Source organism: Acomys minous (genome assembly GCF_964271855.1).
Source record: "Acomys minous genome assembly, chromosome: 4".
NCBI lineage: Eukaryota > Metazoa > Chordata > Mammalia > Rodentia > Muridae > Acomys > Acomys minous.
In genome coordinates this window covers 99,828,286-99,845,829 of record NC_140486.1, presented here as the reverse complement: position 1 = coordinate 99,845,829, position 17,544 = coordinate 99,828,286, and the positions used below count along the sequence as shown (strand labels likewise).

Here is a 17,544-nt window from a genome sequence, read left to right as displayed (position 1 = left end):
GGGAGACACGGGGCGCCGCAGATCCCCCGGCGACCCTCACAACACCGGGAGAAGGCCACAGGCTGCACAGACTCAACGCCCGCCCCGGGTCACTGCTCCAGCAGCCATGGAATCACACCTCCGTGGGCGCAGGATCACGGCAGCCCCTACCACGCACGCGCGGGCCTCCCATCCGGGCTGTTAGGTCACATCACGTGACGGTGCGCTCCGTCACGTGACTCTTGTCCGCAGGTTCTGCTCGCCTGGGCGTGCGCCCCCTTCCGCCTGACGCGCCCCCCGGCGGCGGCCGCGCAGCCCTGGCTCCTCGCGGGCTCGGGCAGCGGCTGCAGCGCGGTGATGGCGAGCGGCGGCAGCGGCGGCGGCGGTGGCAGCGGTAACACCGGTGCGGGTGGCACCTCGGGGCTGGGCCTGGGCCTGGGGCTGAGCCTCGGCATGGGTGAGGCCACCGGCGACGCGGAGGAGGAGGCGGCCGCGGCCGAGGCAGTGGGACGCCTGGCCACGTCGCTGTGGCTGCGGCTCCGCGGCTGGGAGGCGGTGCTGGCGGCCGCACAGCGACTGCTGGTGTGGGAGAAGCCGCTGCACAGCCTGGTCACGGCAGCCACACTCAACGGCCTCTTCTGGTAACGGCCATGGAGGAGGGGGCGGGGCCGGGGCCGGGCTGCGCGGGAGAGCGGGGGCGGGAGGACGGGGTGCGCCCTCCCTTCCAGGGCTGTCAGCGATCCATCACCAGGTCGCCCCATTTCTTAGTCTCTTGGTGACAGCTTAGAGGACCATCTCCCCATCAGTGGGGTTTTCCGTCGTTTTCGATGGGTTTGGGAGCCTTTCTCCCACTCTTGGCTGACATGCCTGTCTCCCAAAGGTTGTTGTCTTCGTCCTCCCTCCGGCCCTTCTTCCTGCTCAGCATCTCACTTTTGACCTATTTTCTACTGGACCTCTGGCATCCTCGCTTTCTCCCCGACGTTTCAGGTGAGTTTCTTTATTTCACATGCACAAGTGCACCTGCCTTGTGCATCACCCTATTACATAGTTAATATGCATGTTGGAGCAACTATGTATCTGGCTCTGTATGAATCACTTAGCACAGGAACGAATAAAGTGTGGCCTCCTGTGTTTGATAAAGGCAGAGTCTAAAGAAGGAGACAAAAGATGGGTCGGGTAGCACAGGCCTGCTATCTCAGCCACTTAAGGGGCTGAGGCAGGGGAGGGTACACAAAGCCTGCCCTGTTTCAGAAAAAGGATTGGAGCGGGGAGGTGGTGGCACATGTCTTTAATCCCAGCTCTTGGGAGGCAGAGGCAGATGGATTGCTGTGAGTTTGAGGCCAGCCTGGTGTACATAGTCCAGGACAGCCAAGGCTACACAGAGAAACCCTGTCTCAAAAAACAAAAAAGGGACTAGGAGTGCAGCTCGGTGGCACAGCATATGCACAATTCCAGTACTGAAAAAAAAAAAGAAGAAGAAGGCGGGTACAGAAACAACATGTTGGCGTTTAAAGGAAATGCTCTGGGCTTCGTGCAGTGCTCTCACTATTGCACTCTTAAATTTGTCCCCCCCCCCTTTTTTTTTCCTCCATAGCACCAGCTCCTGAGGAACCACACTCTGACAGGTGAGTCAGGCCACCTTTTCAAGATGCCCAAATGTGGTCTGCTTGCTTGTTCAGCTCAAAGAGGAGCAAGAGGCCCCGCTGTAGTGAAGGGAGTTGCAGCAAGCAGAAGAGCTTGGCCTCAGGCTTCGGTCTCTGCAGATGCTGTGTCCCCTCTCTGGTGGAGGTAGAGTGTTGGGTACCCTGGGGATTTGTTTCCCAGGACTAGCACGACCTCCTTTGTGGGAGGTGGGGTTTTCCATATCTCCGGCTTTGAAGATCTCATCAGCCATCTCAAAGTGACTTGAGTGCCTTAGCTGGTTTCTGAGCCTTCCAGGGGTCGTATCGTGTCTCCCCAGTGAGGGTGCGGGGTCAGGCGCCCAGCCGCACCTGCTGAGTGTGCCCGAGTTGTGCAGATACCTGGCTGAGAGCTGGCTCACCTTCCAGATTCACCTGCAAGAGCTGTTGCAATACAAGAGGCAGAATCCAGCTCAGGTAAGCCTCCTCCTGTAACGGTTCCTGGAGCCAGAGGGGTGGGAGAGGAGGGATAGGAGCAGTGTCTTTTGCAAATTTCTTGAGCTGGTTTCCATTCTTTGGCAGATGAATAGAGTGTCTTCCCAGGTGGCTGGGTGCACGGTCAAAGCCCAGTGTTTTTCATAGACCCTGTGCTCTTCTCCACAGTTCTGCGCTCGCGTCTGCTCTGGCTGTGCTGTGCTAGCTGTGCTGGGACACTATGTTCCAGGGATTATGATTTCCTACATTGTCTGTGAGTAGAGGTCATTCCCATCATTTCCAAAGCCCTTTCTAGTCTTCTTTCCCTGGATTGACCCAAAGGAAAGACTGCATCTTCTTTGTCAGTTACCCAGCTGGGGAGGAGAGTCAAAGATAGGGGGAAGCTGCTACCACCGCCTTGGGAAAGGCTCTCCTCTCTGTTGAGACCTACCTGTTCAGGGCACAGTGTGAATGAAGGCTCTTAGGAAAGTGGCTGACTGAGATCTGAGTGGACTTTCTAACCCACAGTGCTGAGTATCCTGCTGTGGCCCCTGGTGGTTTATCATGAACTGATCCAGAGGATGTATACTCGCTTGGAGCCCTTGCTCATGCAGCTGGACTACAGCATGAAGGCAGAAGCTGATGCCCTGCACCACAAGCATGACAAGAGAAGTAAGGGACACTGAAGGCATGGGAGTCGGGGGAGTCTGTGGTTTATGCCTCATGATGTGTCCTGGAATTTAAATCTTTTCCAGTTCCTTAGCCATATTTGTCGCCACCATTGTCTTTGCTCATCGTTGCCTTCTCTCCCTTCTCTAGAGCGGCAAGGGAAGAACACGCCCCCAGCAGGTGATGAGCCGCTGGCTGAAACAGAGAGTGAAAGCGAGGCGGAGTTGGCTGGCTTCTCTCCAGTGGTGAGGTCCAGGGAAGATGGGGTGTCAAATAGAAGGCTGTAGAGGGAAGCTGGGTGTTGTGATGCACGCCAGTAATCCTACTTGAGAGCTGGAAGCCAAAGGATCAAGAATTCTAGACCAGCCGAGAGGTAGTGGCACACGCCCTCAGTCCCCGCACTCAGGAGGCAGAGGCAGGTGGATCTCTCTGAGACCAGCCTGGTCTTCAAAGCAGCCAAAGCTATACAGAGAAACCCTGTCTCGAAAAACAAACAAACAAAAATGAAGACCAGCCTGGTTTTCATTATGAGTTTGAAACCAAGCTGGACTGTACAACCCTATCTCCAGAAAAAGGCAGAGGGAGGGACAGAAATGCATCTTCTGTAGAGCTACCACTTCTCAAGTAGGTGGAAGGCAGAGGGCTTGAGAGTAAAGTGTTCTTGTCCCCTCCTGTTGGATTCATCCTGGTTCTCCTGCAGGTGGATGTGAAGAAAACAGCACTGGCCTTGGCTATCACAGACTCAGAGCTGTCAGATGAAGAGGCCTCTATCTTAGAGAGTGGCGGCTTCTCTGTATCTCGGGCCACCACCCCGCAACTGACAGATGTTTCTGAGGGTATGAGCAGTCTTTTGCCCCTCTTGATCTTCCTGATACTGAATTGTTGCTGGCTGTGAGTTCCAAAAATGCTTCCTCTAACATTGATTCTCTAATTCTACCATAAGCTCCCAGTGGCCTTGGCTCAACTTTCCATCCGTGTGCTTTGCTTTGCTTAGTGGTGTGTTCGTTCTTTTATTCTTTTTAAATTTGTTTGTGTGTATGTGTCTTTGGCATGCATGTATGTGTGTGCACACTACACCCATGCCTGGTGCCTGCAAAAGTCAGAAGAGGGCATCTGATCTGGAGCTGGAGTTACTGGATGGTACTGGTCGAACCTGGGTCCTCTCTCAGACTCTGCTTTGCTTTTTGAGAAAAGGCTCTTAGATAGCCCAGGCTCACTTCAGACCCTTTGTAGCAGAGCATGACCTGAACTCCTGATCCCTCCTGCTTCCACCATCCCAATGCTGGCACTATAATAGGCATATGCTACGGAGCCTGGCTCCCAAGTTATCTTCACGAACTTACTACCTTTTGTGGCCAGTTAGAGAAGCTGGCCCATTTTTAATCCTTTATTCTCTGCACAGATTTGGACCAGCAGAGCCTACCAAGTGAGCCAGAAGAGGCTCTGAGCCGAGAACTCGGGGAGGGAGAAGAGACAGAGCTGGCCCCTCCTGAAGACCTGCTAAGTGCCCCTCCAGCTCTCTCAAAGCAAGCCCTGGATACAGACGAGGAGGCTGCAGTCAAGGAAACCTTACTTCAGCTCTCATCCCCTCTCCATTTTGTGAATACGCACTTCAATGGGGCAGGGTCCCCCCAGGATGGAGTGAAACTCTCTCCTGGAGGACCAGTGGAGACCCTAAGCCCAGAGGCAGTGAGTGATGACCTAATGGCTCCACCCAGTACCCTCTCACCCCCACTTGCTGAAAGTGGTCCAGTTTCCCTCCTGTCCCCCTCTGTGCTCCCCTCCCTTCCCCAGGACTCACCTCAACCCCTGGCTGCCCCTGAGGAGGAAGAAGCACTCACCACTGAGGACTTTGAGTTGCTGGACCAGGGGGAGCTGGAGCAACTGAACGCAGAGCTGGGCTTAGGACCAGAAATGCCCCCAAAACCCCCTGATGCTCTGCCTCCTCCTCCCCTGGGGCCAGACAGCTGTTCTCTAGTACAGTCAGACCAAGAGGCTCATGCAGTGCTTGAGCCATGAGCCATGGCAGAATGAACTGCAGGCATACTAGGGCTTCCTGACTAGGCATGTCACATTTCCTCTCCCTGCCACTCTGGGAGAGGCACTGTGTGGAAAAGCTGGCCATCAGAAGGAAGCCAGCACACTGCCTGCCTGCCTGCCTGCTGTCCTGGGACCTGGTATAGTACCTGTGCCTAGGATTGGTTTTACATTTGTAAATAACTTTCCATTTGGGTTAGTGGATGTGATCAGGGCTAGGGAAGTCCTTCCGTAGCCTGCACTTGCTTCCCTGCCTCATTGCTTCTCATTCTACTGTGTCCCAAGCCCTGGTGGTCACTTTCTTTTTTCTTCCTTTCCTCAGGGACCTGTGCTGCTCTGCCCTCATGTCCCACTTGGTTGTTTAGTTCAGGCACTTTATCATTTTCTCTACTGTCCCACACTCCCTTTGGCTTTATTTCCCTGCTGTGTCTGTCCTTAGCAGCGTGATTCCCACTCTGCCAACTCCTGCTTTCCCACAGGCACTGGCTGAGTTTTCGGGCAGGTTCTCATCTGAGAAGGAATAAACCTGGAGTTGTGTAAGGCCAATAGTGCTGTGCTTGGCCACTGTGGCCCCAAACCTGCACTGTACCCTTGCCCATTTCACCCCTCATGATGCAGGACAGAGGGTCCCATAGCACTTTGCTAGCACTGGGGTTGATGAGCATGCTCTCTCGCTCTCTGAGGTCTGAGGTGAGGGACTCCTGTCTTAGAACAAAACCTACTGGACCAGTTGAGACTCCCTGCTAGGGTCCAAAGTGGATAGTAACATCTGCATAGGTGTTAACTGGAAAAATAAAGTGTCAATTGGCTAGAACTGCTGCCTGCCTGTCTCACTGTGAGCTGTACTTTGTCCCCTCCTCATCCTTATGCCCTTTATCCCAGTACTGGCTCTCTTGGTTATTTTCCTTGGTGTAAAAGCCAGAAGCAGGATTAGCCTAACAACCCTACTTGATCCTCATCATCTTGACTGTATGATATGTAGTGAGACTTAGCATGTGTGAATAAATTACATGCAGGAAGAAATTGCCTTGTCTTCCCAATCAATGAAAACATGGAGCCATAACAATTGTTTCCTAGTATGTGCCTAACCCTTTAATACTATTTCTGAAAGTCACTTATCTACATGCTAACAACTCAATCATGATTGTACTAGGCCCACTAACCAGCAAAGAGGACTGTAAATATTTATATAAACTGGCAAAAGGCCAAGGGACTAAAAGGGTATCTAAGATTTCTTTTTGTTTGTTTTGTTTTGAGACAGTCTCTGTGTAGCCTTGGCTGTTTTGGACTCACTTTGTAGATCAGGCTGGCCTTGAACTCACAGCAGTCCACCTGTCTCTGCCTCTGAAGATTTCTTAACGTATAATATGTGCTTGGCACTAAGTTTTTTTTTTTTTGGTTGGTTTGTTGTTGCTTGTTTGTTTTTGTTTTCCTTTGAGACAACGTTTCTGTGTGTAGCTCTAGCTATCCTGGAACTCAGAGATTTGCCTGCCTATGCCTCCAGAATGCTGGAACTAAAGGCATGCGCCACTACTGCCTGGCTGATTCTAAGTCATTTCTATATACTAATACTTTGGGGCTTTTCCCTCCTTTTAAAATGAATTGTCTTATTGCTAAGCATGGTAGCTCACATTTCTAATCACAGCAGTTGGGAAGCTGAGGCAGGATGGTTGAAAGCTTGAGTCTGGTCTGGTCTACTCCATGAGAACACCCTGTCTCACAAAACCAAAAGCCCACTATAATAAAAATACTGTCAATTCTGTTTTTTAAAACACAGCTTAACTTCCTGAAGGACCTCACAAGGGTCAATGAATGGAGCCATGATTCAAACCCAGTGATTGATGCCAGTAAACACAGTTAAGCTTCTGGCCAATGATGGGCACACAGGAAGACTCCGGGAACTGAGAAAACAATCTAGTTTCTTGTTATTGTGCAGAGTGGGCTCTTGGCTGTCCTTCCATCTTGGTGAACAGCTCAGAGCCAATGGTTTGCTTAGTGACTTTATGTCTTCAGCCTTTAGCTGCAGCTACAATGTAGCAATGCTACTTTGACAGTGACTTCTTTGCAGGTGTGTCCTGGTATATGCCAGTTAAAAGAGAATTTTCTGGGTGTTTGACATTTGAGAGAGAATCCCTGTTGACTGAGCCATTGAAGAAACATGAACTAATGCAGAGATTTCTATTTCTGAAGAGAATGCAAAATAGATCTAACCAATGAATAGGCAGATCCAAAAGGAAATAGCCTATTGAGAAAAAATCATTGCCTTAAGCTGGGTTTGGTAGTGCACACCTTTAGTTCCAGCACTCAGGAAGCAGAGGCAGGAGGATCTCTGTGAGTTCAAGGCCAACCTGGTCTACAAAGCAAGTCTGGGACAGCCAAGGCTACACAGAGAAACCCTGTCTCAAAAAAAAAAAAAAAAGAAAGAAAGTTGCCTTAGCCCATTTCCTAATTAATTTCAAACTTTGGACAGAAAACTGGAATTCTGTAGCTGGATCAAAATATTGCAGTAGGTCTGCAGTCTGTCACTCCTTCACATTTACCGTACTATCCGTGGTTTCTTGCTTTATTGATGATGATTTCCACTCTTGGCCAATGAAAGGCCTGAGAAGAAAACTTCCTGAGTAAAAGAAAAATGAGCAGAAATATAAAACCCATTATTAGGACACACACACACTCCCTAAGCCGAGGAAGGAAGAATGAAGAATGGGGCTAGATTAAGGCCAGTCTGAGTTCCATAAGAACCCCTGGGCGGTGGTGTACACACCTTTAGTACCAGCTCTGGGAGGCAGAGGCAGGCAGATCCTAAATTTGAGGTCAGCCTCGTCTACAGAGTTGGTTCTGGGCAGCCAGGACTACTCGCACACAGAGGGGGGAAAAATAAATTAACTGTGATCCCAGCACTCAGGCAGAGGCAGACGGATCTCTGTGAGTTACCCGCCATCCTGGTCTACAAAGTCAAGTCCAGGTCAGTCAAGGCTACTCAGAGAACAGCTGTCTTGAAAGAACCAAAAATAAATAAACAAACCTACCAAATGAGAAGACTTGGCTACATGTTTTATGTTCAGGAAGTGGAACAATACATTTTAGTTAACTTATGTATCCAAATAGCTAATAGTGTAACTTGTCTGCCCTATTGGAAATGTAGTCTATGTAGCTTTAGCTGGCCTACAACTTTAAATGTAGATAAAGTTGGCCTCAAAAATGCAGAGATCTGCCTGTCTCTGCCTCCCAAGGGCTAGAATTAAAAATGTGTGCAACTGCCAGGCGTGGTGGCGCACCCCTTTAATCCTAGCACTAGGGAGGCAGAAACGGATCACTGTGAGTTTGAGGCCAGCCTAGTCTACAAAGTGAGTCCAGGGCAGCCAAGGCTATACAGAGAAACCCTGTCTCAAAACATCGAGAGAGAGGGAGAGGGAGAGGGAGAGAGGGAGAGGAGAGAGGGAGAGAGAGAGAGAGAGAGAGAGAGAGAGAGAGAGAGAGAGAGAGAGAGAGAGAGAGAGAGAGAGACATTAGTCAGACAGGCATGGTGGCATATGACTGTAATCCCAGCACTCAGGGAGACAGAGGCAGGTGGATCTCTGGGAGTTCAAGGCCAGCCTGGTCTACAAAGTGAGTCCAGGACAGCCAGGACCACAAGAGAAACCCTGTCTCAAAAAACAAACAAAAATGAGTTGCTGAGGCTGGAAATGCGGGTAGCATTTGCCTAGCATGCACAAAGCTATGGGATGGAGCTGATGCAAACCATAATTCTAGCACTCACAATGGGGAAGCAGAAGAATCAAAAGTTTAAAGTCAGACTGGAGAGATGGCTCAGTGGTTAGAGCACTGCTGTTCTTCCAGAGAACCCAGGATTGATTCTCAGCACTGACACAGCAGTTCAAAACTATCTGTAAGCCTGTTTCTGGAAGATCTGTCACCCTCTTCTGGTCTCTGCAGTCACAGACATGCAAATTGGCAAGATATCCATATGCATAAAACAAGATTTAGGACTGGGGTGGTGTTGTTTGGAAGAACATTTGCTTAGCATATTCAAGACTTGAATCCCAGCACCATACCAGGTGATTAAGTTTCTCTCTATAAAATAAGAAAATAAGCATGGAGATGCTAGTAAAGGACACTGTGCTCTTTCTTGCAGCACCTGGTATTCACTGGCACTGGGATGTGAGCATGGTGGAATAGCTCCTTTTTCTTTTTCTATGTATTGGGTTGTTTATTGTTTTTCGGATAGGGTTTTACTGTGCAGCCCTGGCTGTACTGGAACTCACTTTGTAAACTGGACTGGACTAGAATTCAGAAAGATCCTCCTGCCTCTGCTTCTTGAGTGCTGAGATTAAAGGTGTGTGTCATCACCACCTGGCTCATTCTAACTTTTTTGTTTGTTGGTTTGTTTTTGGAGATAGGGTTTCTCTGTGTATCCTTGGCTGTCCTGGGCTTGCTTTGTAGCTTATTCTGGCCTTGAACTCACCAAGATCTGCCTGTCTCTGCCTCCCGAGTGCTGGGATTACAGGTGTGTGCCACCACATCCCACTGTAACATTTTAAAACAGGTATATTCTATACCTTGGCTTATGTTCACTCCTCTGCATCTCTGGTGTGTACACACACACACACACACACACACACACACACACACACACACACACACACCAAGGCTTGTGTCCTGAATGCTCAGCTTCTAGTTGGCAGGGGATTGAAGAGAGGTTACATCATAAGTCTGCTAGCTTTGTGAATGGGTAAATCCATTGATGACATCATAGCCAAATAGGCTATGGGGTGAGACTGAGTTGGAGGATTATGTCACTGAGGGATATGCCTTTGAAGGGCATACGCTCACCCTGAACCTGTCCTTCACCTGGGTAGAGGTGAGCAGCTTTACTTCATCCTGTTTTCTTTACCATGAGACTCTGCCTTAAAACAGGCCCACAGCTCCAGGTATGGTGGCACACGCCTGTAATCCCAGCATTCAGGGAGGCAGAGGCAGGTGGATCTCTGAGTTCGAGGCTAGCCTCCTCTACAAAAGGAGTCCAGGACAGCCAAGGCTACACAGAGAAACACTGTTTCAAAAAACAAAAAACAAAACCAAAAGACAAAATCAACAAATTAATCCAACTAGGCCTGTCAATCATCTGGCCAGGAGTCCACACCATGAAATCTAATTCACCTGAACACATGCTGAGGCTATAGGAATAATAATCTCCGTCCCCCCCTCCCCCACACACAGTTATTCACCGAAGCTTAGGCATACTTTCCAAAGGCTGTCGTTGGCTTTCTCTTTCTCTGTAGCCACCCATTCCTTCTGCCATGGGCTACTTGCCAACCTCTATTATAGAGGTCTCTTTTCTATCTCCCTCTTCAGGCAGATGTTGAGGTTGATAGCTTGCCTGCCTGTTGTTTTTATCTCAAATTCAAATTAAATTGCCCTTAGCCTTCTGTCTGAGTCTGTTAATTCTTTGTTTTGATTCAGTTATTATTTGTGTGTGTGCATGTGTGCATGTGTGTACCTGGGTGTATGTAAGTGCACCATGTGCATGCAGGCACCTATGGATGTCAGAAAAGGGTATCAGATTCTCTGGAACTTGAGTTGCAGCCATTTGTGAACTGACCAATATGGGTTCTGGGAACCAAACTTGGGTCCTCTGGATGAGCACTAAATGTTTATAACTGCTAAGCCATCTCCTCAGGTCCCCAGGTCAACATTTTTTTTAAGAAACCTTCAGGGTAATATCTATGAATCTTCAAGCTAGAGCTCTCTGGAGAAAACCTGTAGTATCCAGGTCGGTGCATTGGTCTGGGTCCAGGAGAAGAAAGGCTGTGGTGCCTCCTGCCTACACTAACTCAGCAGATGGGCCTTCTACTTTACTCTGCAGAGAACAGGCCTGTTTTTTCTCAGGGTAGGAGGATGCAACCACCTGACTGGCCAGATTAGGAAAGAGTCTGAGAGCCTAACTGTTCCTTTGACAAAACTTTGCTGTGACTTATATATGGTTTATCCATTTTGAAACTTACGCTGTAAGTGAATCCCCACTAAAGAGTGTTGGCTTGGTGGTAAAGTGTTTGCCTAGCATGCTTAACATCCTGAGTTGTAGCCCTCACAATGTAAGAAAAAAATAAGAGCCAGGCGTGGTGGCGCATGCCTTTAATCCCAGCACTGGGGAGGCAGAGGCAGGCGGATCGCTGTGAGTTCGAGGCCAGCCTGGTCTACAAAGCGAGTCCAGGACAGCCAAGGCTACAAAGAGAAACCCTGTCTCAAAAAACCAAAAAGAAAAAAAAAAGAAGTGTAATCTCCATTACGAGATATTAATAGTGGTCACGTGGGGGCATTGAGGAGTTCAGTAGGGCTGTAATGAATTATCCCAAGAGTGCTTCTGTTACAAAACCTATGTGGCTAAGACTTTGCTGCAGTCTTGGAACCTGTCAGCAAGAAAGTCCTGATCAGACGTGGGTCTCTTACCTTGGACTAGAATTGTGAACCAAAACAAACTCTTTAAAAAGCTGTGTGTAGTATCACATGCCTATAATCTCGGCACAAGGGATGCTGAGGCAGGATTATAAGATTCAGATCAGTTTAGGATACACCGTAAGATGCTGTTTCAACAAGCAGCTCCAGTTCTCAGTTGGTAAGGACATTATAGAGTAGATTGTTGGGAAGTGATGCTGTACCATACAAAGAGCAGGTGCAGGCTGGAGAGATGGCCCAGGCATTACAGGCTAGGCTTGCAAGCAAACATGTAAGAGTAGGTGCTGAGTGTCATGGCGCACGCCTTTTAATCTCAGCACTTGAGAGGCAGAAGCAGATGAATCTCTGAGTAAGAGGCCAGACTAGTCTATGTTCCAGGACAGACAGGGTGCATAGCCAGACCCTGTCTCAAAACAAAGAACACAGTATCAAAGACAATTTGAAAAAATATTGGTTCAGCTTGGTATGCTGGCACACGCCTTTAGTCCCAGCGGAGGCAGAGGCAGAGGCAAGCGAATCTCTGAGTTCGAGGCCAGCCTGGTCCTACCAAATGAGTTCCAGGGCAGCAAGGGCTACACAGAAGAACCCTATCTTGAAAAAAGAAAAGAGAAAAAAGAAAAAAATCTGGGTTCAGATTTTATCTCTTTAAGCAAGTAACTTAATCCCTCTTAGTCTCAGCCCAGGTAGAATCAAAACCCAGACAACCTTGTTGGTCATTCTCAATTTGACCTTGTCTGCTTTAAGCTCATGGAAACTGATGTTAGAGATGTCTGGCAATGGCTGCACTTGCTAGCTTTTAGAGGTGCCAATGTCTGCTATTTCCAGGAGGCTGTGGCTCACTCCTAACACTGCTGTTGCACAAAGCCGTTTAGCAGGTTCAGGTGCACTTTGTTGCTCTACAAAAGATATGACTCAGCATTGCTCAACTGATGACTGATACCCTCTGAAACAGCCGTGCAAGTTGCAAATCGTTATTAGATTTCCTTCAGCATTCTCCTTTACTCAGGAACCAAGGAAACTACATCTGACCTATGTGTTGGGAGAACTGAGACTGGTTTGTGTGGCCTTTTCTCTGAAAATGAGGGACATAGTAGCAGGCTGTGTTAATGAATACCAATAGCTGTGTGGATGAAAACTGGTCACTAGGGAAAACAGTATCTAAGAAGATGCTCAGAGCATCAGCCTCTCTTACTACTTTACTTTAATCACAGCACTTGGGAGGCAGAGACAGGGGGATCTCTGAGTTGGGGGCCAGCTTGGTCAACAAAGGGAGTTCCAGGACAGCCAGGAGTGCACAGAAAACCTGTCTCAAAAACATACAAAAAATTATAATATTCTAGCTGGGGCCTAAAGTGTAGCTCAGTGGCAGAGTGTTTGTTCCTCATGTGTAAGGTCCTGGCTTCCATCCTTAGCTCTATAAACAGCAAAGTAAACAAAATCCATCAGACCATTCTGTTTGTTCTTTTTTTTTTTTTTTGAGACAGGGTTTCTCTGTGTAGCCTTGGCTATCCTGGACTCGCTTTGTAGACCAGGCTGGCCTCAAACTCACAGCGATCCGCCTGCCTCTGCCTCCCGAGTGCTGGGATTAAAGGCATGCGCCACCACGCCCGGCTCATCAGACCATTCTGATTCATGCTCAAGCAAGAATCCCAAAGATATTCCCCCTCCCTCTCTCTCTGAGTTCTCAAACCCTTTAGCTATTCATAGAGTGGGAGTGAGGGATGATAACATTCATTTTTGTTTTGTCTGACCTGCACCAAAGTTCCTTTAACCAGAAGCCTACAATTCTAAAACAATGATGAGTGTAACATGGAAACCAAAAAGTAGGGGGCTGGAGAGATGGCTCAGAGGTTAAGAGCACTGCCTGCTCTTCCAAAGGTCCTGAGTTCAATTCCCAGAAATCACATGGTGGCACACAATCATTTATAATGAAATCTGGTGGCCTCTTCTGGTGTGCAGGTGTACAGGCAAACAGAACATTGTATACATAATAATAAATAAATAAATTTTCTTTCTTTCTTTTTTTGTTTTGTTTTTTGTTTTTTTTGGGTTTTTTTTGTTTTGTTTTGTTTTTTTGAGACAAGGTTTTTCTATGGAGCTCTGGCCATTCTGGACTCACTTTGTAGGCCAGGCTGGCGTTGAGCTCATGAAGATCCACCTGCCTCTGCCTCCCGAGTGCTGGAATTAAAGGCGTGAGCCACCATGCCTGGCACAATAAATAAATCTTTGAAAGAAAGAAAGAAAGACTAAAAACTATAACTCCTAAAACCATCTGGTCATAATTTCACTTGGAAATAATTAAATTTACTTGTTAAATTAAGTGGCTAAGACTGGTGGCACTCACCTTTAATACCAGCACTTCACTGGGGAGGCAGAGGCAGGCTAATTTCTGAGTTCAAAGCCAGCCTGAAGCCAGGCGTGGTGGCGCACGCCTTTAATCCCAGCATTTGGGAGGCAGATGCAGGTAGATCGATGTGAGTTCAAGGCTAGCCTGGTCTACAAAGTGAGTCCAGGACAGTCAAAGCTGCACAGAGAAACCCTCTCTCGAAAACAAAACAAAAGGCTGTCTGAGATGGACACGGTGGTGTGTGCCTTTGTAATCGTAGCATGCTTTTAATCCCAGGCAGAGGCAGGAGGATTGCTGTGAGTTCAAGGCCAGCCTGGTCTACAAAGTGAGTCCAGGACATACACAGAGAAACTCTGTCTCGAAAAACCAAAAATAAAATAAAAGGCTGTCTGAGTGATGGCCGTCACAGATCACTTCAAAGCAGAAATAAATTTTCATCTGAATGAGTAATATAAACTGGGTATGATATTCTGGTGTGTAATCCCAGTACTCACGAGGTTGCAGCAGAGAGTTTGCCACAAGTCCAAGGCTAGTCTTGGCTACATAGCAAGGATATTTCCAAGGAAACAAACAAACCAAAAAAACCAAGCTGATTGTGGTGACATTCTCTTTTAAGCCCAGCACTTCAGGGGCAGAGGCAGGTAGATCTCTGAGTTCAAGGCCAGGTCTTGAACTGGTCTACACGGTGAGTCCCAGGCTAGCCAGGGCTACACAATGAGACAGAATCTCTAGCAAAACCAACTAATCAACCAACCAACCAACCAACCAAAAACAGGGCCAGGTTAAAGCTCTAGGCTCACCCCCACTCCTTTGTACTGCCTAAACTGGGCATGTGTGGTGTCAAATGCCTGTAATTCCACACTGGGGAGGCAGAGGTGGCTCAGGAGTTCTAGGTCATTATTGACTATAGAGAGGTGCTCTACAGTGCACCCCTGTCTCGAAAAAAAAAAAGAAAAAAAAAAAAGAAAGAAAGAAAGAAAGAAAGAAAGAAAAAGGCATCTTCATTATAACATTGAAATCGTTAATAAGGAATGCAAAAATTCTCAACAATTTCTGGAACTAAGTCTTGAAGTTACTAGATTATAATATAAATTGATTAATATTAAAAACAAATAGCTGGGCGTGGTGGTGCATGCCTTTAATCCCAGCACTTGGGAGGCAGAGACAGGAGGATCCCTGTGAGTTCAAGGCCAGCCTGGTCTACAAAGGGAGTACAGAACAGTCAAGGCTAACACTGAGAGACCCGTCTCGAAAAACCCCAAAAAATAAAAACAAACAAAGAAAAGCCCCAGAATGCCTCTTCAGGGTTACATATGTGCAGCACCTTATTAATTTGTGCAGGGTAAACTACTTTTATCAGTATGGAGTTGTCAGTCAAGCACACTACAATGAAATTTGCAATTTCTGTGAGCAACAGATGAAGGTGAAGTGGCTTACTAGATAGGTATTAGTGGCTTTTTTTTTTTTTTTTTTTTTTTTTTTTTGGTGTTTGGTTTTTTGAGACATAGTTTCTCTATGTAGCCTTGACTTGACTGTCCTGGCCTCATTTTGTAGACCAGGCTGGCCTCGAACTCACAGCAATCCACCTACCTCTGACTCCCGAGTGCTGGGTTTAAAGGCATGCACTACCATGCCTGGCTCTTTTTTTGCTTTGTTTTGTTTTGTTTTTTCAAGATGGGATTTCTCTGTGTAGCCTTGGTTGGCTCAGAATTCACTCTGTGGAGCAGACTGGCCTGGAACTCACAAGTGCCATCCTGTCTCGGCATCCATGTGTTGGGATTAAAGGCGTGTGCCAATTCTTGTGCCACCACAAAAACAAAGCCCACCACCACCACCAAGACCATCTACTCTAAAAGACTGCCTCTAGATAGCCAAAGAAGGCTACATAGAGGAAAAAGAAAAACAAAATAAAACAAAACAATAACAACAACAAAGTATTGTAGCTGGAATTCAATGGCCAGTGTCTACAGTTTCAGCTACTCAGAAGGCTGAGGCAGGAGGATTGAGACCAGTCTGGGTAACTTAACGAAGAGACTCTGTCTCAAAAAAACAAAAAACAAACAAACAAAACAAAACAAAAAAACAAAAACAAAACAACCCTGCCCCCCAAAACAAAGAAAGAAAGAAACAAACAAGAAAACATAAGCCTTTAAGTTCCAGCACCAGGGAGACAGAGGCAGACGAATTTCTGAATTCAAGGCCAGCCTGGACTACAGAGTGAGTTTCAGGACAGCAGGGTCTACACAGAGAAACAAAACAATACGAAACAAGCAAACAAAAAACCCCACAAACAAATAAACCAAAAAGGACTGGAGATGTAATTTAATAGCACAGCTATCACCTCTATGTCCTTGGTTCAATCCCCAAAAACTGACAGAAAAAAAAAAAAATTAACGGGAAATCAATGTGGAACCACAAAGACACTCATCAAAAACCAAATACAATTGTTTAATATAGGATAACTAAATAGGTTTTGTCTTTAGAAGGGAGGTGAGAAGCGGATATCTGACAGACAGTGAACAGAGCCAGGTCACAGCAGGAGGGAGATAGAGTAACACTCAATCCTGTTGTTCTCCAGATCAAAATCCATGAACCAAGACAAAAATAGCTTTGCACAGCCTAACAACCTCAGCATGTTCTCACATGGCACACTCGAAAAGACAGGCGGATCTCTGTGAATTTGAGGCCAGCTTGGTCTACAAAGTGAGCCCAGGACAGCTAGAGCTACACAGAGAAACCCTGTCTCAGAAAACCAAAAAAATAAAAATAAAAATAAAAGCCACCCTTTAGTTCCTTTTGTGACACCGATTGTCTATTCTTCCTGAAATTTTATTTGGGCATACGGCCACCTACATTTTCCACTTCCCCTGGAGCCAAGAATGACCATATGACTAAGTGCCAGCCAATGATGTGTCCAGAAATGATACACGCTGACACAGGGTCAAGCCTTCAAATGGCAGAGCTATGTCCTCCTTTTCCTTTCCTCTATGCTGTTGCCTGAAATAAGAACTTAGTTGGGCTGGGCGGTGGTGGCGCACGCCTTTAAACCCAGCACTTGGGAGGCAGAGGTAGGTGGATCGCTGTGAGTTCAGGGCCAGCCTGGTCTACCAAGTGAGTCCAGGACAGTCAGGGCTACATAGAGAAAGCCTGTTTTGAAAAACAAAAACACTGTCTCAAAAAACAAAACAAAACAAAAACAAAAAAGAAATTAAATTTCTTTCTTGCTCATGCTATTGTGAGAGTATGTTGTATCATTGTTTTGTTGCCTTTTTTTTCCCTCCAGAAAGGGTTTCTCTGTGTAACAACACCTGGCCACCTGGCCCATGTTATCTAGCCTCTACCCTATTAGCTAAAAATAGAAGTCTGAGGATATTTCACCTGTCAGATTTTAAGGTGTATAGAGTTTTCCTTTTGTAGTTCTGTGGACTGAACTTGTACGTACCGGGCAAGCGCTCCTTGTTCCACTGAGAGATATTTCCAGCCTCCTTTCACTTTTTGAGGCGAGGCCTCACTGAATAACCCAGGCTGGCCTTGAGCTTGCGATCCTCTGGCTTCCGCCTTTCCAAGCAGCTAGGATTGCACACCTATGCCACCAGGCCCTGTGGCACTCGGACTTTAAGTAATGCAAAATGTTTGACTTTGTTTTGTTTTGAGACAGGGTTTCTCTGTGTAGCTTTGGCTGTCCTAGACTCACTTTGTAGACTAGGCTGGCTTCGAACTCACAGAGATCTGCCTGCCTCTGCCTCCCGAGTGCTGGGATTATGGGTGTGCGCCACCATGCCCAACTCTAAAACAGGTTCTTGCTATGTACCCTTGAACCTCCCAAGTGCAGCATTATAGACATCACCATTATAGCTTGGCTTGCTTTTGTAAAGTATAAAAACTGATTTAACGGATTTCTTCAAATAAAGCTCTCTTATAAAGAAAAAAAAACCAACAAAGTTAAATACTAGAAATGTCAAA

The 17,544-nt window shown here is 47.2% G+C and overlaps 1 protein-coding gene across 1 annotated transcript; it reads left to right on the top strand.

Moving 5' to 3' along the window:
• Positions 1 to 336: 336 nt before the first annotated feature.
• RETREG2 (reticulophagy regulator family member 2) lies at positions 337 to 5,592 on the top strand (the record flags this gene model as incomplete). The annotated part of the gene is made up of 9 exons (XM_084778503.1): positions 337 to 620; positions 860 to 966; positions 1,574 to 1,604; positions 1,940 to 2,075; positions 2,262 to 2,346; positions 2,601 to 2,744; positions 2,892 to 2,986; positions 3,442 to 3,577; positions 4,144 to 5,592. 9 exons carry the CDS (start codon positions 337 to 339, stop codon positions 4,758 to 4,760), a joined length of 1,635 nt encoding a protein of 544 aa, XP_084634629.1. The 3' UTR covers positions 4,761 to 5,592.
• Positions 5,593 to 17,544: the final 11,952 nt, after the last annotated feature.